Here is a 26,638-nt window from a genome sequence, read left to right as displayed (position 1 = left end):
TAAAATAATCAGAGCAGCATATGTCTATGGAGAATCAGAGAAGTACATGCCTATAAAGACTGTTCAGTCCCAGGCACAAGTGTGAGAATGTTTTTTTTATTCTGATAAGTATTGAAGCTAAATTCTTCCTTAGCTCTTCATCTTACTGCTCATTTGAATTTCTCAGAAGTATTCATTTTGACTCTAAGAAAAGCTGTGATTCAAATCCTTGCAGCTTTGCTGATGCTCAGATTAGATCTCCTCATGGAGCAAAGTGTTCCCCAGGACAGCTCTGCTTAGCAGGGTTCGGTATTTGTGTGAATCAATCCAGACCATTTCAGGGTCACTTTTAGCAAAGGAAAGCCTGCCTGTTAAGACCAGATAAGAGTGAGGTCATTGATTTATTTTTCCCTCATTATCTGGCAAGGTTTCAGTTGAAGCCTAAACTCATTATCTCTGTGGAAATACAAACACAACTTGGTCCCTTGAAGCAAGTTAATTTAGTTTGAAAACAGTTAGGGAGTTACCTTCTGAATTCAATTAGCTAATAACTCCTGATGGGTAAAGGTCACAGAAGAGCAAGGCACTGTGCTGGTTCAAGTTAAATGCAATTCTAGGTAATATCAGAGCAGCACTTTTCCCCTTCTTACTGAGTCATGGCTGCAGCTTCTGGCCACCATCTCCAAATTCTCTGTCAATAAGGGAGACAAATTTATGCCAGAATGGATCACCTTCAGGGATGAGAACAGCAGCAGTACCTTGGAGCCACAGCTCCTTCAGTCTCTTCTCTTTATATTGGAAATAAATCAGCAGGGGAAGACATTCCGCCTTTCAACCACACTGAATAAAGCCCCTCTACTCACCCATGTTAATCAAAATAATCTGTACATTAAAATCCAAATTCCTCTCTGCAGCAAGATGCAGGATTCACCTTCTATTCCCAGCTGTAGAGATGGTTCCTGTAAGGACTGCTGCTGCAGGCGAGCCTGTGTTCCTGCTAAAGACATGACACTTGAGGATCACTCATAGACCACCAGCTGCAAGAGGCTGCTTCAGGCTGGGCGGGGAAAACATTTCCAGCTTAACATCCAAGTTAGAAAATAATACTATGATCGAAACCCTGACAGGCTTGATCACAGTATAATAACTGTTGGTATTACTACTATAATGGAGGGGAAGTGAATGGTGGAAGGGCGGCACATTTTAATTGTTCTCGCAAGGAAACACCGGGCTCTGAACTACCGCAGGCAATCACCAGCTACAAGCAGTTCCCTCTTAGAGAAACAATTTTTCATTTCATAATGTGAAAGCAAATTTCTTGCCAGTATTACCTCAGGTCATTAGCTATATTGTAATTCTTGTGTTTTTCCAAACTGATTTCCCCCTTAATTTGATTTTGAGCAGCTGATTAAATTTACCCTCCTTGAAGAAACAGACATTCAATTTAACTCTAGTTCAACATTCTCCTGGTATCAAAATGCAGTTCTCATGGTCACACTTCTAGCTACAGAGTAATTTTGTCACTGCTTTAAAGGGGCATTCTGTAACCAATGGCAATATGTTGGCTTCCTCCTGCACATCCATGTTATACACAAGCTCAGAAAGCAGAACAATAAACTGTACAATGCAAAAGGTACTCTTCAGGAAACTAGAAATTATTGAATTGCAGAATGAAGGAAAATGCAGCACTGGTATTCATTTTACTTACTTATCCCACAAGAAACCAAATTCCATACCCAGAGGCACGGGTGCCTCTGGTTCACTACTGTAGTCCCCAGGGCTCTCACCTTCTCAGGTGGCTGGGTTAATGAGACCTTCCACACACGTTCTCTTTCAAGATTACAAGTGGACATCCAGGCTGGGTCAAAATTATTTAAGCAGGGATCAAACCGTGGGATCCTGTGGGTCTCTGTGCTATTTTATGTGCAAAACACAAAAAAAACATTAAACAGAAACATTATGCAGAAGAATTCTACTGGATCAGATGAAAGGTCCACTTAGTCCAGTATTCCATCACTAATAGGAACCAGCAACAGATACCAAGGCAAACAATTTTAAAAGGGGTAACCATGCAGTCCTTTTCTCTGCTCTCTCTTCCCCACATCCAGAGCCTGCCACACAGGCAGCTCCTCAGGCACAAATGTCATCTTCTCGCCTATTAGTCCCTGATAGATTTTCTATTTCTGTTAATTTGCCTCATTGGTTTTGAGCCCATCTAACCTCTTGACACCCAGCAGATACTGTAAGACTGGGTCCACTTTAATAACACACCACAAGGACCAAGTTTGCTGTTGTTTGCTTAAGCCACTACCCAGTAATTCCACCTGATGTCCCTTGTTCTTGTTCTGAAAGAAACACAAACAATCATTTGCTACTTATTTTCTCTGTGCCACTCATGATTTTAAACACCGCTATCGCATGCCTTTCCACCTTCCCTTCTGCCATCTAAAGAGTCTATCTAATCAATCTCAATTCAGAAGCTGTTCTTTCTTTGTGAAAACACTTGTCAGCTTTCTCTGTCCCCTTTGAACATTGGCATGCCTTTTCTTAGACGTGGAGACCAGAACAGCACACAGTAATCAAGAGGTGAATAGACAGCAAAATAATTATTTTGTTTGCTGTGTCTTCCCTAGCAATTTCTGACAATCTATTTGCTTTTGAGCATTGCTCTGCCCTCAGCCAACATTTCTTAGAATTACTGACAGCTAATTTGAGCTCTGTTCCCTGAGCCACAATAGGTAGTTTAAAGCCCATTTCAGCATGGTACAGTCAGGTTTATTTTTTCCCCATGTGCGTTATCTTGTGGTTATTGGCACCAAATGCAGGCTGCCATTTTACTGCAACGCCACTCACCACGTTTTTAAAAGTAGATTTTTATTTCTCCTACCCTGAATAACTCCATCAAAGAAGCATCCAGCACTATTTAGGGCATTTTCCAGACCACTTATGAATATGCCAGACATCACAGAACTCAGTGCAGATCCCTGTGGGATTCCACTTGTTAGCTCCCACTAAAATACCTGGCTGTTTATTCCTACTCCTCACATCATTTCCAGCAGGGAACTTTCCTTTCATCCTGCTACTGTTTTGCTTCTTTAGGATCTTCCGACTGAGGAGCTTATCAAAAGCTTTAGGAAAATCTGAGCACACTGTACCAACCAAATCACCCTAATCCACACTCATGTCAGTGCTTCAGACAAAGAGCAGTGGATTTCTCAGACACGATTTCTCTTGACAAAAGCCACATTGACATGTTTCCAAAGTCCTTTTTAAACAGAGGTGACAAATTGCTATTTTCCCTTTCTGTGGTGCAGTAGATGTGTGGGGCAGAGCTGCAGGAGTTCCTGTTCCGCTACTGAAAGCTGGCTGAATCTGAGTGTGCAGTGGCTGCAATGACCCAAAGTCCCTAAGCATGCAAACAAGGCCCTGCTTGCCCTTCTGAACCATGCCCAGCGCTGCTTCTTCCCCAGGGATTCCCCTCCAGTGCCTTCAGCACGCACTCACTCGTGCTGCTCCGCAGCCGCAGGATCCCTCTCATTGTGACTCTTTTCCACTGACACTCCTGACTTTTTCTGCAGCTGCTCGGTTCTGGGAATTACGTCCACACCTTTAGTGCCCAAAACACCCCCACAGAACCACCTTTCCCTCAGCAGCAGACCTCTCCTGCAGCCAGGCTGCACCTTCCCTGTGAGCTCACAGGGGGCTGGGATCTGCTCTCACAGGGGAGAGGCCCCTGCCTTCCTCCCCCACCTTCAGCCACCCTGAAGAACATGACATGATGGGAACTATCTTTTAAGAAGGTTTAACTAAACTCCAAATTGAAATTCATGTGGGTTGCCCAGTGAGGAAAATTCTGAAGCCACAGAACTATACTGGCGCTTCCTTTTACAATCAGAGATTAATCATCTTAGTGTTATGGCTACTCATGTAAAGCCTGAGGCATTAATTAAATTAATGTAAGTGAGTTTCCCTAATAACATTCAGCTATTTGACAACATATCTGGTAGTTATTTCAAATTGTTGTGGTTATTCCAAATAAAATTTAACTATGCAAACACACTTGGTTTCTAATTTTACCTGGTTTTATGTTAATAGGCTTATTCTAGCCTATTCTTATCCCTTTTCAGATTTTTAATTTAATACCTTGGAAAACATAAGTGTGCACATTTCAGTGGCAGCTTAGCTTTTCAGAATATATCACAAGTTCTTAGAGATGTATACATAAAATCAGTAAAAAATCCACCAGGATCTTAGGCACTGATTTGCATGTATGAGGTGCTATCCGTAAAAGAATTCAACCAGAAAATTCATTACAAAATGTGAGAAATGGCCCAGAACCTTCAGTCTAGTGTATGCTGAAATTTATGAAGTGGTGTTAAGGGAAAATTGTTTCCAGAAGGCATCAGATAAGATAGCAAAGATAAAAACTTCCAAATTAGGAATTGGAAAACAGACACACAGAGTGATGCCCAAAATATGCCATTTTAATTCCAGGTACCAATGCTCTAGTTAACAGGTAGATCTGTATTCACTCATGTGAAGAGAAACCAGGCATTAAAAATGTTCCTGTCCCTGAAAACAGGTATTATGAAGTATATTAATGGTAATGGAGTATTCTCAGCTGAGTAGGGGAAACTTTTCAGTGGAAGAAAAAGACTTAATTTGAGTTTTTTCACTGACACACTTAGCTGTCTGTGTGCATACTGCACATACAGAGGCTACATGAGCTCATGAGCACTGTGAAAACACAAGCCCTAAGTTTCTCAGTCCTTTTAATATTGAAAGATAAAATAGCTAAGGTGATACTACTTTCCTGCTGTGAAACACCCTCAAATGTTTCCTTTCACATGAAATGTCTTTTGAGCTGGACCATTTAAGTCTCTGGGGCTACAACAAGTACCACTAGGCAGTAAATGGTATCATTTACTGCAAAATTTGTGTACAAAAAAATCTCCCTCCACAGCACCCCAGAAGCCAGAAGGACACATGCACAAGGAATATTTCAGGACTTAGAACTCATAAAGAAAGGAAAATTCAGAAACTATAGATCCCAAACCCAACCACATTAGGACAATCACTGCACAGAAATCAAGCTTGAATGAACAGTTTCCAACTAATTAAAACGTAATAACCATAGCAATGTTTCCAGCTCTGCATGCTTCACTAAACGTTTCATTTTTTCTACTAACTTTCATTTCATATATTTTAGCAATATTTGTGTCTCTTGATGCATTGCTGATGCTCAGATTCATTTCAGTTTTCCCAAGCCTTTATTCCACACTAATTTCCTCAGGTGCATGAGTCAACCTTTCAGAGGTGATGTTCCTCCAAACCCAAGGCTGGTCGAGCAGTTTTGGGATATTTAAGCAGGGCAGCAGCGTTCTCTGGGCTGAGTGGCAGCAAGGTAATGCCAGACTCTGTAGGAGTGTAGGAGTGTGCCCCCTAATGACAGAGTGGCAAAGCTAGCCTTTTTCCCCAAAAAAGGAAAGAAGCCCAGAAGTTTCTCTCAATGATTAGGTGAAAAGCCACCTCATAGGACCTCAGAGGCTTCACTAAAAACTCGGGGTCATCTAATTGGATAGAAGCCAAAAAGTCCTGCCTGGCCCATCAGGTAGAAAAGAGGAGAACAAAAGAACTAAGTGGCTTTTGTGAGGTGTTTATACCAGGGGCAGACCTCTGTACCTGGCTCGAGTTTTTCTGTTTGTTATTTTGCCTTTTATTAAACCTTTTTGTTTCTAACACTGCAGCAGAAGCCATCCTGCTCATTATTTGCCTCCAAAGGTAATAGCTAAGCTATCCTTGGGTGTGTTAGGTTCCCTTTTGAGGGTTCATAAGACCTGGCCTGAGAAACAGAACCTAGCAAGACTCCTCCTGGTGATGCCTGTAACGTCTTCTCCAACTAGGCTCTGAAAGCAGCCCTGCCCCTGCTGCATCTCCCAGCAGCAGTGTTCTGCCAGGGAAGGGAGGGTGGAAGGAGCTGCAGGTCTCTCCCTCAGCCAGGAGAAGCCTGCAGGCATGGCAGGGCAGCTCTTCAGACCCCACACACTCTGTCCTTGCACAAACCTCATGTAAGAACCACAACCAAATCTGACCCATGGCAAAAGGCTCCTCCTCGCTCTTCTGCTTTCAGACACCCAAAGGCTGGGCACAGTTGTTCAGGAACATCACAGCATTTGCTTGTTTCCCCAAAATCTTATCTTCAAATGTCTCACAATTACACAGAAGCTCATCTTTCATTTAAAACAAGGCCTCCATGGAAACCCAGACACATGAATCCTACATGCACACCAAGAACCAGACAGGTCCAAAGATCTCCAAGCCTTTTACTGCTACTGCTTTCCAACCCCTCAGCATCTGGATTTAGCAACACTGCACAAAGCTCAAGGCACAGGACTCACCATTTCTTCCTTCCAGGCTCGGGGCTGTTATCTGGCTCACTGTGGGGAGTGAGGAAAGAGGGAGCATTTTGGCTGGTATGCTGGGAAGCAATCACTGCTGCCCAGCAGAGCTCACGCTCTTCCATTGTGGAAGCACTGCCGCCACCAACAGCAGGCTTCACACCACAAATGTTCAGGAAAAAAGCAAAACCTTTACAGCTTCTGAAAAACAGACAGCCCTTGTAGCTCCAGGCAGGACAGACTTTTGTTTTCTTTGAGTGGGTGCAGGAGGATTTAGTACATTTAGTGACCAGGCTATACCTTCTGTCATCTGGAGCCTTCTGCCTGCTCTTTATTTGCAATTTTTCAAAGAAAGCCCTCTGTGAGGCAGGACATACTGGTGACAGTCTGTCCCTCCCTCCACAGTAACAACCCTGCAGCAGCTCTCCTGCCTTTATCAGAAGCACCCAGGAGCAGCAAGATGGGAGCGGGAATCCCACTTGGGATTATAATGAACTACTGACCCTTAACAAACAATTTGGTAAATATAAACAGTGGATGCTGTGTGACCTACTCAAGTACACGCAGGCAGCAGGCACAGCAAGCAGGTGACTCTCAAGGAGTACTGCTGCTGCCTGGGGAGGAGCAGAGCACAAAGCTCATGGCCCAGCCAAGCCTTTCAGTACCAATGCCAACTTGCCACAACAGTTTCTAGATGGCTTTCTAGTAAGAAAATCGAACAAATGGGTAACAAAAATGAAATTTCCAAAGAGATTATGTCAGGTATTTTTAATGAGGTATTTTTTAAATGAATTATTTCTTTCTAAACATTAAGAGGCTCCAGTCTGTTGGCAATGTGGCTGCAGACTCACTAGGACAAAAAGCATCATGTCAGGCTCTGAGAAATGGCAGCAAATGTTGCAAACAACCTTGAAGACTGCTTTCCTATAGGATTCAGATACAGAAATCTGACTTCTTTGGTTGGTTTTGTTTTTTGGTTTTTTTTTTTATTTTTAATGCTGCTTGTTTCATTTCCATTAAAAATACCATCTGGCAGAAAACTTATCTCAGAAATCAACACCCAGGTCTAAGAGAGGAACTCTGCTCCATGAACTATTCTGTGTTATCAGCTCTCTTAACTGGCAACTTCAGTTCACTCAATAGTTGCTCACAGCAACTATTTTAAAGCGTAGGCTTGAGGAATAATCCCTTGCAACAGCTCTTTGTACAGAAGGTCAACACATCATTTTATATATCTCAGCAACATTTACCATCTTCAAAATCTTAGAAAGTTTTAAAATGTTTTTTAAAATATGGGGAATCGTTCGGCAGCACCTCCCACACAGTGAATGCCAGAGATGACACAAATTTTGACAAGACAGCTGCAGTTGTAGAGTGGTTCAGATATAGCCATCCCTGTGTCCAGGGACAGGCTTTGGGTCATGCCTGGAGTGGCACAGGGAGCATTAACTGTGCTCATGCAGAAGTGTTATTTTATTTTCTGATTACACGATGGTGTGAACCAACCCATTCCCCTTTTCATCACTTTAGACTCCATACTGAGGGAAACAATCAGAGTATACTGGTCCTCATTCTTGTCTTATGATTTAAGTGTACAAGCTGCACACTGTGCTTTATTTTCGGCTTCAAGGGCAGCAGAAAAAAGAAAAGCAGCTGCACCCAACTGTAGCAAGTATCAGTATTTTCTAAACATTTTTGTCCATATTTTGATTCTGTAATGGTGAATATGATTGTAGGCTATAATGTTCTTCACACAGAGCATTACTTCAAGTGTATTACCTATAGTATCTTGAAATCCCTATGCTTTCACTTAAGAATTTGTAAACTTCCAAACTTCTAAAAATTATGCTTTTCTTAAAAATAAGTAAACATATTTATATTTAAACATAAATAAAACTAATATCTATATACCACAGGCTTTTTTTTTTCTTTAATCGTGGGGAAAAACAGCACTAGATTTCAAGTTTAGTTGTGGTTGATCAAATATTTACTCTTGCACAGAGGCATGGCTTCCCAAGGCTACTTGGAAAGCTGACAAGTCAAAGCAGAGAAAGCTTTGACTCTAACAGAATTATTTTAGTATTAACTCAAAGTAATTTACAGTTTACTACACAGCTTATATGCTAAATTAGACTACTGGATTTATCTGAAGGAGATTTAAGTCATATACCTATGGTCCAAGGAACACAAATATTGGGTTCATTTCACTTCCAATTACTAAGAAGTTTTGATTTGTAAGGAAATCTTTAGGTCCTTGCATTAGACCAAGCAGGCAAGCTGAAATAGTTGAACCTCTGAAATATTTGCAAAACTGAACTGGGATAGGTGAGGATGTTACCATAAAAAGGTAAAGTCTTCATTTATTTACAGCAATTCTAAATGGAGCACAGAGATTTCTGAAAGAGCAGAGAAGAACCAGGGCCTGTGCACTCCACTCCAATTAAAGAAGAGATGATAGCTTCCTGGACTGCTTCCTAATCTCCCAGAAACTGTGCATAGCTAGCAAAAAAAAAGGAAGCAGAAACAAAAACAAGTATTGATTTCAGCACTCCATAGTGAGCAGGTTAAAACTCATTTTCTCTTACACATCTTCACTTCTTTCACCAGAACATTTAAGGGGGTTTTTCTGAATTTTTTTTCTTCCTTTTTAAGAGATTTCAGTAGCATCATCAGCATCTTCACTCTCAGAGTTTATTCAATAGAGTAAACTTTTTACTGAAAAATTATATAAGCTTGATTGTTGTAACAAGTTCACAGGAACTGGGATTGTTTATAAGGACTGAATATAGATTTCAATTTGCATTTCCTACACCTGTGGACCTCGTATTTTAGAGAAGAAAATACCGCATCCCAGATTTTAGGGAATTCCAGACTCTTGGAGAACAGCAGTTTTTTCCACCGGTATAACAAGCATTGCACTGCCATCTAGTGAGCAATGTAAAAGCAACTGACACATCCAGGTGCATTAATATTTCTCATTACAAGCCATTTTTCTCTTTCATAAGTACAAATAGAAAAGAAAAGCAAATTTAGGTATGGAACACTGCTAGAAAATAGATAATAGAAAAAGCTTTGCAAGATAAAAGTGAAGAGGCACAGGCAGGCCAGCACAACAAGAGGAGCTGGGAGTTCTTTATGACCACGTTATCCCACCATCCTGGGAATGCAGCCTTCTCTCCTACACAGATCCAGGGATCACCCATGCTTCAGACAGTAGGGTCCATTTTTTGACAATAGCTAAATATTCAATTTCCTTCACTGCCCAAATGCAAGGCATGTAGCACACCCATAAGCTTGAGCAAGGCTTTAGTGGCTACCCACAGAAGAGGCATCCCCAGGTGCCACCAATAACCATTAGCAACATCTGTCCCCATTCTGGTTTAAGAGAACAGGAAATTAGGTTGCCACAGGGCTTCCCTCCATCCATGAGGCTGTGGTTCAGGCACCTGCAAGGACAAGACAGCTTTGCTTTGTCTGAGCAGAAGGTGACAAATTTTCCCCCTTTTCTCAATGGCTGAAGGCTTAGACCAGAGTGCTCTAGGCTCAGTTCAGATCTGAGAAGGCAGAGCCAAGGGTGGGACAGCGAGGGCAGGAGCCTGAACCCCTGTGAATGTCACTGATGGGATCAGCACCCTTCCCACAGTGGGGTTACTGCTCTGTGGGTGAAGGTCTCTCTTGGTCAGCACCACCAGAAAAGCTAGCAAGGTGATTCTGGCTAGCAAGCTCCAGGCTGTGGTGGCCTCAGGGCACAGCAGCAGCACACTGCCAACAGCAGGTCCAGACATCCAGCATTGGCTTCCCAGTGCAATTCCTCAACCGTCCTTCACAGTTCACTGACTTGCAGGGAACAGCACACGTCTAACAGGTGCTGTTCAGTGCTGACTTTCTCTGTCCTCATCACTAGAGCTGGCCAAAAATTGTGCTAGTGCACAGAGGTGTTTTGGGCACTTTCTTTGAATACAGACTTGTTAAAGGAAGAAAAACCCAGGTGACAGCCAAAGGAAAACTGATGAGGTCCTGCAAGGACTACATGATTTGTCAACTCAAGAAGGCAGTTTCACAATGTTTGTTTTTATCCACAAACTTGCAGATTCTGTCAGCACTTACAGAGGCAGAAGAAAGCTTGGAACAGAGGTGCTTTAGAAACCATACTCACCCCATGAGTGGCAGCACCAACCACCCTTTGTTGCCACACTCAGTCAAACACATCACTACCCTGCTCTGCCCTGCTCCTATCCCACAGGCCCTGCAGGGTTTCTGACACCAATGACACAGGAAGCAGAGCTGGCTGGAGGAGAGAGAAATGAAGCACAACTTTTCTATGGCAGGTGTGTTTGCAGAGGAAACACATAAATTCATCTCCAAACACTAATGCATTCCCCAAAGGTAGGCTGCAAGAATAAACACATCTATGATGCTTCTATAGTACAAAGTGGCAGATTTTACAAAGTCTATGTTTATGTTTACTCAGTCACACTGCTTCCACTAGCTGACAACACAAACAGCAGTCAGAAGTCAGCAGGATGCAGCTCTGTTAAAGCAAATGGCAGCACCCAACATTTCTATCTTGATACACTTTTTCTTCAAGGCCCCTTTGCAGCCAGCACACACACAGCTGACCCCACCAGTCTGGCCTCAGCAAGAGCCAAAGAGAAGTCTTCTCTAATTGTTAATTTTAATTATGGTCATTCTGTTCCAATCCCTCTCACAAAACAGATGTTTTCTACCCTCCTTTCTCCAGCAAAGTTTCCTATGCTGTGGATTTTTTGTCATGAATGATGAGCAATGCAATATATTTGTTAAAATGTCCCTGTAAACCACGAGGAGGATAAAACCAACTGCTAGTTTCACCACTACAATATTGAACATCTGCTCCATCTGTTCCAGGAAATGGTGATGAGTATCTTGGTACAATATATTACACTAATTTTTCCAAGATATTTTTATGTTTGGTTATTTAAATTGCAGTGAGGTATTTTACTATCACACAGAACTTCCATAACCACTTCTAAACTGCTTCAGTAACCTAAATCACTCCCTGCTTACACAACTTCAGTACCACTGTGGCAATGACATCCTGCCACTATCAAGCCCTTTGCCAAAACTGAACCTTCCTCATGGGCCTGGATAGAGCATGACAGGAGGAACACTGCCTGAGTGCAGAGGGAGAAAGGAAGGATTTAAGAGATTTCCCTTTACACGTGCTGAGCCTTCCCAGCTTCAGAAGAGCTGTGTAACTGCATGAAGGTAGCAGTGTTTCTCTTATCACATTTTAACAGCATCACTTAATATCACCAATTCAAACACAACAATCAGCATTCAGTCAAGTATTTAATCTCTGGGGAAAGAAAGACTGCTGCCCATCTTCTCCATTTAGACTCTGAAGAGTGATGTATATTTGCATTTCATCATGGATTCCATTTATGAATTGTTTTCATTTTTTAATCACTTGCAGAAGTCTTGAGAGTATAGCATCAGCCAGAAAGTCTTCCTTGTTGCTCTTTTGAACTGTGTTCCACGCCCATATATACTTAATCACATATAAACCTCAAATTAGTCCTACTAAACTAGCGTTATATTCTGCAGATAAAACCCATTTTTGTCCTTCAGCATTTTCTCCACCCACCAGAGGTCTGCTTTTTTTCTATTTTTACTGCATTGATTTTCCTGGTTTTCTCTCACATTTAGAAATGCATGGCAATATCTTTCAACTGAAGGATGCTAATATTATGCAAAGTCCACACCTTGCAACTGCTCTCTTTTTTTCAACCTTACTGTATGTCTACCTTTCAAATCACTGCCATTTCCTACAGCTCAAAACCCCAGCACAAAGAAAAGAGCAGGGCCAACCTCTGTGAACTCACAGAGGTCATGAGTGTCACTTTTCTTATAAGCACTGAGATTGATGGAAGCTGGATATTAAATTCAGTGCTACTAGAGTTAGATCATGTAAGACAGTAATCTATCAACACATTTTAGTAAGCTTAAATGCAAAGCTCATCTGATTCTGAGGTCAGTGGAAATACACAGATTGTTTAAATGCCTTTTTCCACCACAGCCAGAGTGCTTAACATGAGCAAACAGGTTTTCTTCCTCCTTTTAATGACATGATCTTGATAGGAGAGGGGTGTCAAACTCAAACAGCAACACTGAAAAGAACTGGCTTTATTCTGCTTTCAACACTTGGGGAAGTATAAACAGAGAATGGCTACCACCAACTCCCTGTGAAACAAACAGGACAAGGGGATCTCGTGTCCCATCAAGTCCATTTCCCCTTCAGGCAGACATTAAATATTTTTTTTTAATAACTCCACACATGCTGATCAAGCCTGGTAATTATGCAGGCGTTTTGCTCCTGTACTCATGAGAGGGTTGTTCCAGAGCCTTACACTTCTGACCCTCAGAAATCTTCAATTCCTTCAACCCACTGCCTTCAGGTGGGCCCAAGGAAGATTATTACTGTGGCAGTAAGGACATGAGTGGCATGACACTAACTTGTAGAACCTAGACTGGAACTTAAAGGCAAATACCACAAGAGATGGGAAGGAAAAGGAGACCTTTCTGGAGAGAAGTCCAAGCTTTGGGAGAAAGGAACACCAAAATCATAGGTAAGAAGTCCAAGCATGCCTGCAAGATCTTGTTTCTCCCACTCCTGTGAATTTAATTTTGTGAAATATCCTTCTAAAGAAAGAAATCTGTTACAGGAAACCACAAAAATATTGGGATTTTTTTTGAGACACAATATATAATCATAGGTGCCTTGCTAATTCTTTTCTTCTTTTACAGAGCCTTTATTCTTTGAAAATGGCCCTCAGGTACCACAGCATCCTGAAGCATTTATCATAAATCATCTGCAGAAAGAGGCTGCAATGCAGACATTCCTGACATCGTCAGTCTGGAGAACTTCTACTGGACCACCAGTTTTCCCAGAGGATGGCATCCACAGTGCTCAAAGCACAAAAGGTCAAGACTTTTGATAAGGGATAGCTCCAGCTCTTTCACACCCTCATTTTTAAGGGCCCTGGGTACAATTTAATTGATACACTTGACAGATGACCTGACCTGTCCCTGTCCAATAGGTATGCCTAGTTCAACCAGAAATTGTGCTGCAAAGCCTTACCAACTGCTTGGCAAAGCCTACTTACTGTCTTCAAAATCTTGTTATTAAGTGCACTGTGGAATTACATTCTGTCTATGCTTATCTGTGACATATGTGATCGTTTTGTGATATGAAGCACAATCCACTCAGCACTGAGAAAAATTACTGTCACAGACATATTTTATGAAAAATCCTTTTGCCAGGATCTTTTCTCCTGAGAAGCTGAGAAGCTTCAGCTTCTCTATGTTTTGCTGCTTTGGAATGTGATTTGGAGAACTGTTTACCCAGTATGTGAAATTGTTTTTATGTGATGACCACTGACAGCCACCTGTGTCGAGGCTGTGAGCAGTCACAAGATTTTGTTATTCACTCCATTCCTTTCTTTTCCAGCTTTCTGATGGATCCTTTATCTCTATTCTTTTTTGTATAGTTTTAGTATAGCATTTTAATATAATATCATAATATAATAAATCGGCCTTCTGAAACATGGAGTCAAGATTCTCATCTCTTCCCTCGTCCTGGGACCCTCAAACACAACCATAAATGACCTCTCACAAGGCAAACCTGAACCAAGGCATGTGAGTCACAGAGATGATCACAGTGCTGGAGCATCTCTTCTGCAAACGCTGAGGTTGTTCAGCCTGGAGAAGAGAAAGCTCCAGGGAGACCTTAGAGCAGCCTTCCAGTACCTAAAGGGGGTTTATAAGAAAGATGGGGACAGATCTTTTAGCAGGGCCTATTGTGATAGGACAAGGAGCAATGGTTTCAAATTCCAAAACACTGGCACAGGTTGAGCAGAGGTGGATGCCCCAGCCGTGGAAACATTCAAAGTCAGGCTGGACGGGCTCTGAGCAACCTGAATTAGCCGAAAATGACCCTGCCATTGGAGGGTATTAGAACAGATTATCTTTAAAGGTCCCTTCCAACCCAAACCATTTCTTGATTCTGTGAATTAAGGCACTTAGTGTTTAGTTTCTGTCTATCGACACTCCTGCACTCACCACGAGCACTACACGGTGCCCATTCACGCGTCGCTGCCCAGCTGGCCACAATTCAAGCTTTGGGGCCCGAGGCAATACCCCTTTTCTGCATTTCCTGAATTCATGAGGCCGGAATGCACAATCTGCATTTGGCACAGCTGGGTACGACCGCGAGTGCTGCCGTGCCCACAGAACCCCCGCTGCCACAGATGAGAGACGATAGCAGACGGGGAGCCTCTCACAATCACTGCGGTCACTCCCGGTACGTGCGCTCTCCCTGCACACACACGCGTTCTTTTCCCCTCTCTCTACACACGCACATCAGCCCCCGTTCCTCCGAGGCCGGAGCACGAGGCCGCAGCCCGGCCCCACGGACGGGGCCGGGCCCGGGGCGGCCGTGGATGGGGCTCCTGTGCCGGGATGGGGCTCCTGTGATCTGCGATGGGGTGGCCGTGATCTGCCCCGGGTGGCTGTGCAGAGCTCGGGGCTGGCACACCCCCAGCCCCTCAGGCTCCCGCCCGCCTCCCTCAGCCCCATCCCGGCCAGGCCATGCGGCATGAGGGTGTGCGGCCAAGCTCCTCCCCGCCGCCGCCGCCCCTCGCCGCGCCGCGGGGACGTGCAGTCGCTCGGCGGGACATGGAGGCGGGCGGCGGGGCCCGGCGCCCCGCGCTGCTGCTGCTGCTGCTGCTGGCGGCGGCGCTGGGAGGCGAGGCGGAGGCGGAGGAGCCGCGCCCGGCGCGGCAGCGCGGGGACGAGCAGTGCCATTACTACGCGGGCGGGCAGGTGTACCCCGGCGAGGCGGCCCGGCTGCCCGTCTCCGACCACTCGCTGCACCTCAGCCAGGCCAAGAGTAGGTGCCGGGCGCGGCCGGGGCTGCGGGGCCGGGGCGGGGAGGTGCCCGCAGTGCGGCTCGGCGCTGCGGAGCGGGGCGGCGGCAGCGCCACGTCAGGCGAGCGCGGGGCTCCCGAGCCCTTCGCGGCCCCAGGGCGGCTCTGCCTGCGGCCTCCGGGAGGGACGGGAGGGCGGCCCGGCTCCTTGCAGAGCTGCGTTCCCATCGTGGTCACCGCCGCCGTCTCACCGGCGTCCAGCGAGGTCCGTGGTTCCGGAAATGGCGAAGGAGCGCAGGGAAGCGCTCCAGGGGATCCCCAGGAATGTTTCGTGCTCACGCTGGATCAGAACAATGAGCGGGCCCTGTCGTGAGCCGCCGCCGCCGCGCCGGCTTTGGCGCTGCCTTGTGCCCGTGCTCTGAGGGTTTAAATGCGGTACGGCACAGACGGGGGCACAAGCACCGGGAATGGCATCGCTGTGAGCTGTTCAGGGACATCCGCTCAAAGCCCCGTCCTGCGGGACACGGGGTACAGAGAGATCACACAGACAGTACCTTCAATTTGAAATCCTTTTCCTTCACCGAGCCAGGGTCTGCGTTCGGTTTTAAACGTCTGCAAGCAGATGCTACCAAAAAAAAACCAAAAAAAAGGAGAAGCAGCCGAGATATTTGTAACCGATACCGTTTGGGTTTTTCTCCCTTTGCAGTTTAAGTTATTACCAACAGATGTTTATAACTGCGAAAACAACTACCTTAATTTAGAAAGGGGTCAAGATATGCAGTATTTCATTTAATATCTTTTACTTCTCCCTCCTAATCTGAAGGTCCTTGTTACACATCCTTGCTAAGTACATTCTACAGCTGTGGGTTGTCCTAAGGAAAGGAGAGCCAAACAATTCAGGCACCGTCCAGATAATATTTAAGATTCCATATCTTTTTCTCAGAAGCTTTTCCCTAATTTTTTGGATATTTATGTCAATGTCCTTGACATGGCAAATGTATTCAGACCACCTTGTAATTCCAGCATACCCTATCCTTTGTCTCAGAATTCACAGTTGTATGAAAATAGTACCTGGCAGATTAATTTTTAATATTTTAAATTCCAGGTTAATCCCTTCTGATAGGAATAGTAAATATATTTCATGTTTTTCAACTTTTTTTCCATTTTTAAAAAGCACAGCTGTCTTTAAGTTAAAATTTGCTTAGGAGTTGTAATTCAATAAACATATGTTACATTTTTAGGCATTTGTCTTTGACCATGTTGTGGCATACTTTTTTTGAGGACCAGAATTCCAGACAGGTTTCCATGGCTAAAAAGTAGCAAAGTGAATTTGAACTATTTTGTGCTTCTGGCTCCCAACAGCTATTTTTAACAGAACAGTGAGAGTACCTGAAGTATTAAAGAGCTTTCCCCTTCAGTCCAGCAGGTGCCTTGCTGGCAGTGCACACAGGGTTTGCTCAGTCAGTCCAGATAAGGTTTGTGTGGCCTTGATTATCAGTGATCAGCAGCGCTCATGTATGAGCACAGGTTGGTCAAATTATTTACTTTGTATGTGTACTGAAGCCTTCATTTCTTCATCATGCTGTACCCCCCTCTTTAGAACTGGAAAGCAGTTTCATCTTGGAACTGTGCTGCAGGTTGTTTTTCAACAAAAGGAAGAACAGCTGTCCTTGGACAGCTTGGTTTGAACACAGGTGTTATACTCTGACTTTGAATTCAACATTTCTTTGCATTTCAGTCTCCAAGCCAGCACCTTACTGGGAGGGAACAGCAGTCATTAATGGAGAGTTTAAAGAGCTGAAGCTAACAGATTATGAAGGAAAATATCTTGTCTTCTTCTTCTATCCTCTTGACTTGTAAGTAAGAACACTGTAGGCATACCACTGATTGCAGCTACACTAGATTCATAATTCATTCACCTCTTTTTTTGAGGTCTTGTATTTTTTGTTTGGTAAGAATTTGGGAGAGAAGAAAGGAGCGACAGAAGAAAATATATTCTTTGCATTTGTTTTCTCATCAGGCATTGGTAATATTGCAACAGTCTTTGTCTTAAAACTGTGTCCAATAATTTGTGTCTCCACACAAAACAAACAATTTTGTAGTTACCCAATTAGGCAGACTCTATGTTCTGTTTCATGCTGTAAATCAGTGCTGCAAGTAGAAGAAAGCATCCTTTCTAGAGTGTATATAATATATCCAAGAGGTGGCATTTTCCCTTTAAGCTCATCCCATAGCATCCTGTGAGCACTTAGCATTGACATCCTATATTTAGAGTGCAGTAACTTCACTGATTGAGTGAAAACATCTCTGCTTTTTAAAGGACAATCCCATTCTTTTCCACTAAATGAAGATAAGAGGACAGAGATGCATAACTGCTTTTAATATTATCATCATTAGCTTTACTACTTTAGTTCTTTTGTAATAGAAAAAGTTGAAGACAAAGTAGTTAAAATTCACATATTTGCACAGTAACAACAAAAGATAGTATGATCCTCTGGAAAAATTGGCTTATAGTGCTTAAAATCAGCCATATTTGTAAAGTCTAAAAGAAAGTAACTGTACAAGCTCTGAATACAGATTGTAAAATAACTATGGATTTATAGTCTTCAGAAATAATCCATTTGTAACTAAGCTGGAGTCTAGGGGTGGAGAATTTGTCAGGCAGCATTTTGGTTAAATACTTGAAAGAACAATAAAAATAAGCAAAAGCTAAAATAATTTATGACAAATACACCATTTTAAGTTAGGCAGAGAATTTGCTGGCTTTCTCATGAAATTTTGACTTTTATCTTGTCTTCAATCATCTAGTACGTTTGTCTGTCCAACTGAGATAATTGCCTTCAGTGACCGAATTGAAGAATTCAGAGCAATAAATACTGAAGTAGTAGCATGTTCTGTGGACTCAAAATTCACTCACTTAGCATGGTATGTATCTTTCTCTTGTGTTTCACTAAACATTATTCATAGTTCCAGCTTAGCAAAAGAACAGTACTCCCCAGGTTTTTAGCCTGTGGAGGTATATCATAATGTGTGAAAGTGTGATGCTATTGACACAAATGTTTAAAGTAAATTTTAACCTTAGTGTGTGAAAGTACCTTTATTTTTTAAGCTTGTTTAATGTGTATTGCTTGCAATATATCGTGTCTCAGTCCAAAAAATACTACTAATACAAAAAGAAAATATTAATGAAACTATGGTCAATGCTTGACTTCTTCCAGGTCATGAGCACATTGGTATAAAGCAAATGCAACTGATAAGAAAAAGGTCATCATTAAGAGATGGCCAAAACTGCAAAAGATGTGAACATTTTGTTCAAGCCACAAATACTGTTCATCTCCTTTGTGTGCAGAACAGAAAAGATGTCACTTGCACTAAATCCTTCTGTCCGTGCTGATGTAGTTTATGATTTCTGACTTGTGTAGGGAATATAAATGTGTATGAGACATACATCTGTATTTCCTTTCCTTCCAAGGATTAATACTCCTCGTAAACAAGGAGGACTTGGACCAATGAAGATTCCCCTTCTTTCTGATCTGACACACCAGATTTCAAAGGATTATGGAGTGTATCTGGAAGATCAAGGACATACACTTAGGTATTTCACTGCATTGCAGTTTGGTTGGGTTTTTGCTGGGGTAATACTTACTGCTTTGTATTTAAAGAAGCATTTGAAATTTTTCTTTTAGAGCAGCTTTTACTTAGGGATTCATGGCAAGTAGCAAATACTGAAGAACACCAAAAATGTAGTCATAATGAGTCAGAAGAGGGGTGAAGGTTAATATCCTGTTTAACAGCAGGCATCAGTAGGTACCTAGGGCAGTGCAGATGTGCAGGATTCCCCAGAACTGCAGTTGCTCAGGGACCTCCCAAGTCCAGATGGAGTCAAGACTAAGGTTACCTGAAGAGATAGATTTGCCTAAAACTGAATAGTTTCTTTTGGGATCCCTGTAACACCCTAGCATCTGCAGCATCCCCTGGCATGGCCTGTCAGAGCTTTGTTCTATGTTCTGCAAAGTATATTTTTTTGGTTTTAACTGGAGCTCAGCTCAAGTCCTCTGATACCCAGGTAAAGAATAGTAGGTTACTGGTGGTGAGTATTACATGGTGTTTGCAAAGGTCAAATTCTCCCATCCAGCAGACATAAAATAGTGCATGAAAACACCACTATTATTAATTCTGTTTCCTAACACACACTTTTTTTACCCACAGAGGCCTTTTCATTATTGACAATAAGAGAATCCTTCGACAGATCACCATGAATGACCTTCCTGTTGGGAGATCAGTGGATGAAACACTTCGTTTAGTACAAGCATTCCAGTACACAGACAAACATGGAGAAGGTGCTCTTTTAAGTATTGCCATATTGAAGATTGGAATAGCCTGGAATCTGTATTAGCTTTTTGGAGGAAAGATGCTCAGTAGCATTAAGAACTGGCTTCATACAGTGACTGAAGTGGTTTGATTGCCCTGCTTGATTCCGTGGTCCCAGGTCCTCAGGTTGTTTCTAGAATAGTAATTTACATTTTGCTTCACATCCATGAGAATGAGAGCATAAAGCATTCCTCTAGTCTGAAGTTTGGCATGATGTACCATTCACAAGCATAAATTTGTACAAAATATGAGGCTGTGAAGAGTGAGGCCTAATATTTCAGTACATTTTTGCATACTAAAATAATGGAGATGCACGCCATCCTTGTCCTGTGTCATTCAGTGAGGACCTGTGACAAGTAATGAGTGTTTCCTGTCAAGATACATAGTGATACTGTGGAAATTACAGCACCTTTACTTATGTTTTCTGTATAAGTGCTGTGTGATCATCTTTCCCCAACAAAGCAATTTTACTGTCTTCAGATCATCACTTTATATCAAGAATTCTTATTCCTCCAGATCAAGCATGGGGTGAACTATTTCACATTTCTTTAAATTACTTAATTTGAAGATTTGTTTAGATATGAATACACATTTAGCAACTTCCAGTTCAAGTCAATGTCTCCAAGCATTTGAAAGTACCTTTATATGAAGGTGCAAATCATTATTCTGCTGTGCTGTACAGACTTGAAAAAACAGATGCTGATACTTAGGCTATGCACATCTAAGGAAATTTCCCCACATTTAGTGCAAAGCCAGCTTACAGAATGTTGATTTGCAGTGTTTACGGAATACCACTTTTTTTCCCAGCTTTTACATAAATATTGAGGAGAGCCTGTGTAGACACCTCATTGGTTTTTTTGCACAGAATAACAGTTCTCCACGATTCCTGCTAGCATGCGGGGCATTTTTTCTGCCAGCCTGTCTTAAAGCAGTGTAATATGACATAACTGCTTGGGCTGAAGCCTCAGAGGGAGAGCTCTGAATAGATGAGAGCTTTACTCCAGAATATGCAGCTGTTCAGATGGTCCCAGCCACACCGTTGCACATGCTGCAATCCCTTTGCTCCTAAGCAAGGTTACAAATAAAATTAGTCTCTTGTGAAGTCTTTGAACTGATCTCTTTGCTAAAAAATGCTCCTAGTTTTGGTTTTAAAGAAAGAAGGGTAGGTCTCTATGTAGTCACCTGAATTTTATTGCAAAACTTCTGTTTTACTAGAATAGGTGTTCATTCCCAGATACTGCTTTGCCAGTACTTATTGTAGAAGGGCACAAGAATTAAACTAAGGATAGGCATCCATCCAGAGATCTGCAGTTTTCAGGTAACTGAAGTGGTGGTGGGTGGTGTCAGGTGTAAACTGCTAGGTCACCATCCCATGTGTAAAGAAAACTGCACATTTAATAGTTTCAGATATTGACATGTGACACTGTGTGTGTAAAAATACTTGAGCTAACTTTGTCCCTTTTTTTTTCAGTTTGCCCTGCTGGTTGGAAACCTGGCAGTGAAACAGTAAGTCACTGTTTATATTAATATGCATGTAGTACTAACAAGCACTCAGTTACCATTTCTGCTAGAGCCAAATCCTAAATCTCAGCAACTTTCAGTGAGAAGGTATGAGTAATGTCACATTATTAAACTTACACCATTTGGATTACTATTGATTTAAATAGGGGATTGTTTCCCTCCCACTAGACATCTCCCAGTTGTTTCAAACTCCTGCTGGAGTTTGGAAACAACCTTCACTTGATCAGCAGTGAGTTTGTGATCAAGAACTTTTTCCTGTTAACACCTGATGAGGGAAAGTTCAAAACTCTTGAATTTGTTGTATTTTCTTGGTTGTTTGTCCATATAAATTCTTGATGGTTCTTACTGCACATCCTGGGCACTACCCAAAAAACAGAAGTTCCCAGGCTGCTGTGGTATGTGCCAGAGCCAGTGCCACTGTCAGCACTCCAGCAGGGAGCACTGCTTTGCAGTGCAATTGCCCTCCCTTCTTTGCTACTCCTGGGCTCCATGTGACTGGAGGCAGAGGAGCCAGAGTTCACATAAACACTCACTGAACTTGTTTGTGTTCCCTGGCCCAGAGTGAGCCTCAGCAGAATAATGAAACTTTCACTGAGCTGCCTCGTTCAGATGAGATCACTGTCACTTACTTGAGCATGTGGCTTCCTTCTGAACCATCTGGTGATGACAGAGCACTGTTGTTAAAGTGCTGGCTCAGCAAAAACCACGTCCCAGCAGCCTCTAAGCAGAGTTAGTGAGCACTGTACTTGATAGTAAAACCAGTGAAATGTTAAACCGTGTTTCTTTGCTGGATGGGAAAGTTTCCTAGGATGATTTGAGGCTGGGAGTCAACTTTTTCAAGCTAGCAGAGGAGTGTCATAATGGGGGAAGCTGGATATTAAGACTGTAAAATGAAAGAGGGCTGGCTGGCCCAACATTCATATTTTGGTACTGAAAACTCCTGCCCTCCATAACTAGGATCACCTAGATAACATGACATCGATATTTTTTCTAACAAACAGTCTTACAATGCTGATACTAACAGCATTGCCAATTTAGTAATGTGAAACAGTACATAAGCATTCTCCACCTGCTCTGTACAAAAGATAGAGACAATAGCAGAGTAGTAGAAAAAGCCTTTCTCAAAGATGTAGTCATGCCTTCTAAATGTGTTTGATTTAATTAGATCAAACCAGAGGAAGCCATGAGAGTGTGGTGGCCAAGGGAAGAACTGTAAGTAAATTCTGAGCCTCTAGATTACAGATACTAATTTACCAAAATATCTTGCTTTTGGGGCAAGCTGTCAAAATCCTTCCTTTAGTAGGCTGCACTCTCTCATGCCTCAATTGGTTGAATCTCTCTGCTACTGCTGTTAGGTACCTTTAGAGATGAACAGTAATTAGTAGCAAATCAAGTGATAAATTACTCTTCAGTGTTGCAAGTGAGTTGGCAGTAGCATCTTACTGTGAAAGCTGTTCTGGCTTTACAGTTTGCTATGTTTTTGTGGCTTTGGTTTTTGACTAATATTTTCATTTTCTTTCTTGCACAGATAATTCCAGATCCAGCTGGAAAACTGAAGTATTTTGATAAACTAAACTGAGGCTCACTTCTGTTGAATTCAATAGGTCACATTCAACTTGATTTTTGCCAATAAAATTTCATTAATTTTGGTACTTTTGTGAGTTTGATTAATGTGTAATGGTAGTAAAACATTGAAGGGCTCATTGTTTAAACAGAAGTCTAACCTGTGTGAAGCAGAGGTACCTCATTAGTCATCAGAGAATATTCTTATGAAACACATGTTTTCTCTTTAGGTGGTATTTTAATGCTCAGTCTTCCCCAACTCCACTTAGCATCTTGGGCTTAGATTCATGACTTTTGCTATAAATAGATTTCTTAATTTCTGCAAAAATCTTGTGTGTTTGGTCACATTCTAGAACCTACAGCTAGAAAAGAGCCACTTGGTTATGGTACATATGTCTGTAGTCCAGTGGCAATAACTTAAAAGCCAGGAATAAGTTACAATTGCTGAATTAAATTTTGAGTTTGTGTAAAGCCTGAAAAGATTTTTCAACTACTAAGAACATACCCGACACTATATATAAACCATTACATCTGCACTGAAAAAAACACACCTGTACCAGTTCATGTGATTCAAGGGCTGAACCAGTAAATTTTTCTATGCCTAAATTTGTAGTGCATTTGCTGATCAGATTGATTCTGTTTCACATTTTCTGAGTTCTGTCCCTGTCCCTGCACTGTAAACAGATGGATGTGGGGGGTAGTGTCCTGTGCCAATCCACTCTCTAACTGTGGCTCCTAGGTTTAAGGGAGTAGTTGTAGTCTTTCCAAGAGAAGGACTGACATGTGATCATCAGAAACTCTTGTGCCTGATGGACAAGAATTTCTTCTTTCAAGTGAAAAGAACATATCCATGTAAGACATACTTGTGTGCACTGGAGAACCTTTTCCTGAGGATGTCATCTTGCTTCTTCCCACCTCTTCCTGTTTTTGATATAGTATTCTAAAGTCTGTGCAACTGGAAAAACAGCAACTGAAATGTGTGTCAGCTTTGCACCACAGTCATCCTTGAAAAGTCAACAGGCATCTTCCATCTCTAATCTGCACCATTACATTATTACTCTTGGTTGGATCCCACATGCCTGAGAACTCATTTCCCCTTCCCTCACCAGACCACACAATTCCCTGCCCTAGACAAAGACTCTTCACTACACTTCTGCAGAACCACCCAGAACTTGCATTTGCCCTGTGAAGTTACATGATTTTGTGGACTTGGGTGAGTATTGAGCAGCTCTCCATGTTAGTCACTGCAGACACAGAGCAGGAACAGCTGCTTCCTTCACTTCAGCTCTGATACAAATAACACCTACGCACATGCCACGGGCAGAGGGAACCACAGCCAGGGCAAGCAGAGCTTCACTGAGCCTCAGCCTCCCTGTTCCTGGGAGGTCTGGGGAAAGGAGTCCCTCATCCCGTCTGGAGGGTAACGGGATCAATGCTGAACCCCAAAGGCTCCTAATGTGCTGCTCCAGCCCGTGATAGCAAAAACCAGAGGGCTGCTTCTAGAGAGAGGTGCCTTCTCACATGACTAGGATGTAAATCACCTTGAATTTCACTCTGGATTGTTTACATCAACCCTAAAGCACCAAGAACAACACAGTGTTCAAATAACTCCAAGCCACTGCAGCGAGAGAAATGCAGGCCCAGCTATCACATGGATATTGTTCTTGTGGCCCCTTTAGAGCTGGTGCCCTGCTCCTGAGAGGCCTTGCCCACCTCTCCAGCCAGCTGGCTCTGTCACACCTAATGCTCTCCCAGCTGCAGGAACCTCTGGCACTGAGCTGGCCAGTGACACCTGATAGAGATGAGTTATCTGCCTTGTGTTGAACACTCTCCACCCAGCTCATGGCTCTGCAGAGCCCAGTGAGCAGTTACAGCAGCACAGCCACAGGGTGTATCTCTGTAGCAGTCAGCACCAGCACATGTCAAAAGCTGTACACAGCCTGAGTCAAGAACAGAAAATTGTGCTGAGAACACTTAGTGACTGAAGAAAACTGGGGCCATCCACATGCTTTGACCATTGCAAATTTAAGTCACAGCAGCATAGCTGAGTAAATGTTCAAGGTTTTTATAAATGCACATTTACATTTTAAACATGGTATGGGATGGCATAGGGTTGTTTGGTTTTTTTAAATGCAGTTCAATGGGAATAAAAAGTATTGGGGAAATAGGGACGTAGTCCTTGAGCAAAGACTTGAGTTACCATGTGATCATACATATTTGAAATGAACAAATGACCAAGCAATCTGTTCTTCCAGTACTCCAACTGAGGTTTGAAATAGTGGAAAACTTAAATTTCATACATCTCTGCTTTCCCAAACCCCAGAATATATTCAGGGGCCTCTCTTGGAAGTGCATAAAATGCAGATACCATTGTGAGCATGTCTTCTACAGAAAAAGCAAAAATGCTCCTGCAAGGCAAGTAGTGACTAATAAAGAAACAGTCTTCAACTTCCTCTACTATTTTGGGCAAGCATCCCACACCCCTCTACTGCCCCCTCAGCTGTTAAACTATATATGGTGGTGAGGTCTGCAGATGAAAGCCACCTCTCCAAGCAGGATGGATCTAGCTGAGACCTGGATGTCACTTCCAGAAGTATCAAAGAAGCACCAATTCAGATAATAATGGCACAGATTTTTGATGTTATTAGCTGACGTAGCTCTCTGCAGCCTGCCTGGGTTATGCCCATTCCTTGCCCACAGAAACCTCTTCCTCTGCAAACTCAAGTACATCTAAAAAATAAACACCACGTTGCTGGGAGCCTGTACTCAATGAGCTGGACTCAATGATCTTACAGGTATTTTCCAACCTGCCAATGCCCAGCAGTGCCTCCAGCTTCATGGACAGGAGCCCTGCAGGGATGAGGATCTCTGCTGGCAGAGAAGTGCTCCAGTGTATTTTCTGTGCAGCTCTGGTCATCCAACACCTTCCACAAAAGGAGTCCCCAGTTTCTCTTTCATGAAAGCTGAGTATTTCCCCTTTTATTTTCCTGTTAGCCTGTGACTAGCCCATGAAGCAATGATCTCTCCCATGCCTAGTTAAGAATGCATTCAGAGCAGGATCAGCAATTAAACCAGTGTCACCAAAGGCTGGACTGGACGTGCAGTAAAACCAATTGAGCATGCAGTGAGTTTGGAGCAGGTTTCTGAACTAAAACCTGCTCTATGGCCCACATTACACCAGCTCCTGCAAAATTCTTTCCAGAGTGCTGTACAATGTGACATGGCTGCAAAATCTGACAGGGCTGCAAAGGAATGGTCCCTATTTGAAAAAGGGCTATCAGAAGCTGTTACATGAAGTTTGAGTAATTGTAGTACTTCTTTAACCACAGAAAAATAAAAACATTTGAAACAAGGCATTCCTTTGGGCACTGAGTTCAGCCAATCCCACAGAAGTCTCCTTTTATATCACTATTAAGTGAAAGGGTAAGGGGAGGCAATCCTGCTCCTCCTCACTTGTATTCCACAATGGGCACAGACATTGCTTCCTGCTAGAAAGCTACAGTCAATTAATTATATAGTTAAGCTTACTATAAATAAAAAGATTTTCTAGCAATTCCTTTAGGCTTCTGTGGTATTGGTTAGTCATACAGCAGTGACAGGCTGGATATAAGTTGCAACATAAACATGAATTACTACGTTGAAATATTTTAATTCTAAATGTGAGAGATGAGAACATTTTTGTCACATACACACAAAGGCACAAAGCAGCATGCACACCCTTGAACAAAGATACCAGAGAGGATGACAGCTCAGAGGTACCATCTCAGAGTAAAAAATACATGAGTACATATATATAGCAATAAACAGAAAAGCATGTATCTTTTACATATGTGCATACACACACACACATTCTGTATGGCTGCACGTACATTCTGAAACTATTGTCATTGTGGTATATGA

The 26,638-nt window shown here is 42.6% G+C and overlaps 1 protein-coding gene and 2 long non-coding RNA genes across 4 annotated transcripts in view; 2 read left to right on the top strand and 1 right to left on the bottom strand.

Moving 5' to 3' along the window:
* The window catches only part of LOC135293382 (uncharacterized), a 29,246-nt gene extending 15,639 nt beyond the window's left edge, over positions 1–13,607 (top strand). The window contains exon 5 of the long non-coding RNA XR_010355474.1: positions 13,164–13,607. This is a non-coding gene — a long non-coding RNA (uncharacterized LOC135293382). The remainder of the gene's footprint in view (positions 1–13,163) is intronic.
* Positions 27–6,369, bottom strand: LOC135293383 (uncharacterized). Its single transcript, XR_010355477.1, has 5 exons — positions 3,484–6,369; positions 1,767–1,893; positions 843–976; positions 507–670; positions 27–347 (listed from the first exon to the last, which is right to left on the bottom strand). It is a non-coding gene; the product is annotated as an uncharacterized LOC135293383 (long non-coding RNA).
* Positions 13,608–14,990: 1,383 nt separating the features above from the next.
* On the top strand, positions 14,991–22,827 carry PRDX4 (peroxiredoxin 4). Of its 2 annotated transcripts, XM_064407458.1 has the most exons (8): positions 14,991–15,306; positions 17,022–17,139; positions 18,092–18,208; positions 18,756–18,878; positions 19,493–19,623; positions 21,126–21,160; positions 22,341–22,387; positions 22,704–22,827. In XM_064407458.1, the coding sequence occupies exons 1-8, from the start codon at positions 15,006–15,008 to the stop codon at positions 22,705–22,707; spliced, it is 876 nt and encodes a 291-aa protein (XP_064263528.1). In that variant the 5' UTR covers positions 14,991–15,005; the 3' UTR covers positions 22,708–22,827. The 2 variants fall into 2 exon arrangements, with proteins under 2 accessions (XP_064263528.1, XP_064263527.1); XM_064407457.1 differs by lacking the exon at positions 22,341–22,387.
* Positions 22,828–26,638: the final 3,811 nt, after the last annotated feature.

Source organism: Passer domesticus, chromosome 2, assembly GCF_036417665.1.
Source record: "Passer domesticus isolate bPasDom1 chromosome 2, bPasDom1.hap1, whole genome shotgun sequence".
Taxonomy (NCBI): Eukaryota; Metazoa; Chordata; class Aves; order Passeriformes; family Passeridae; genus Passer; species Passer domesticus.
This window is presented reverse-complemented; position numbering and strand designations above follow the sequence as displayed.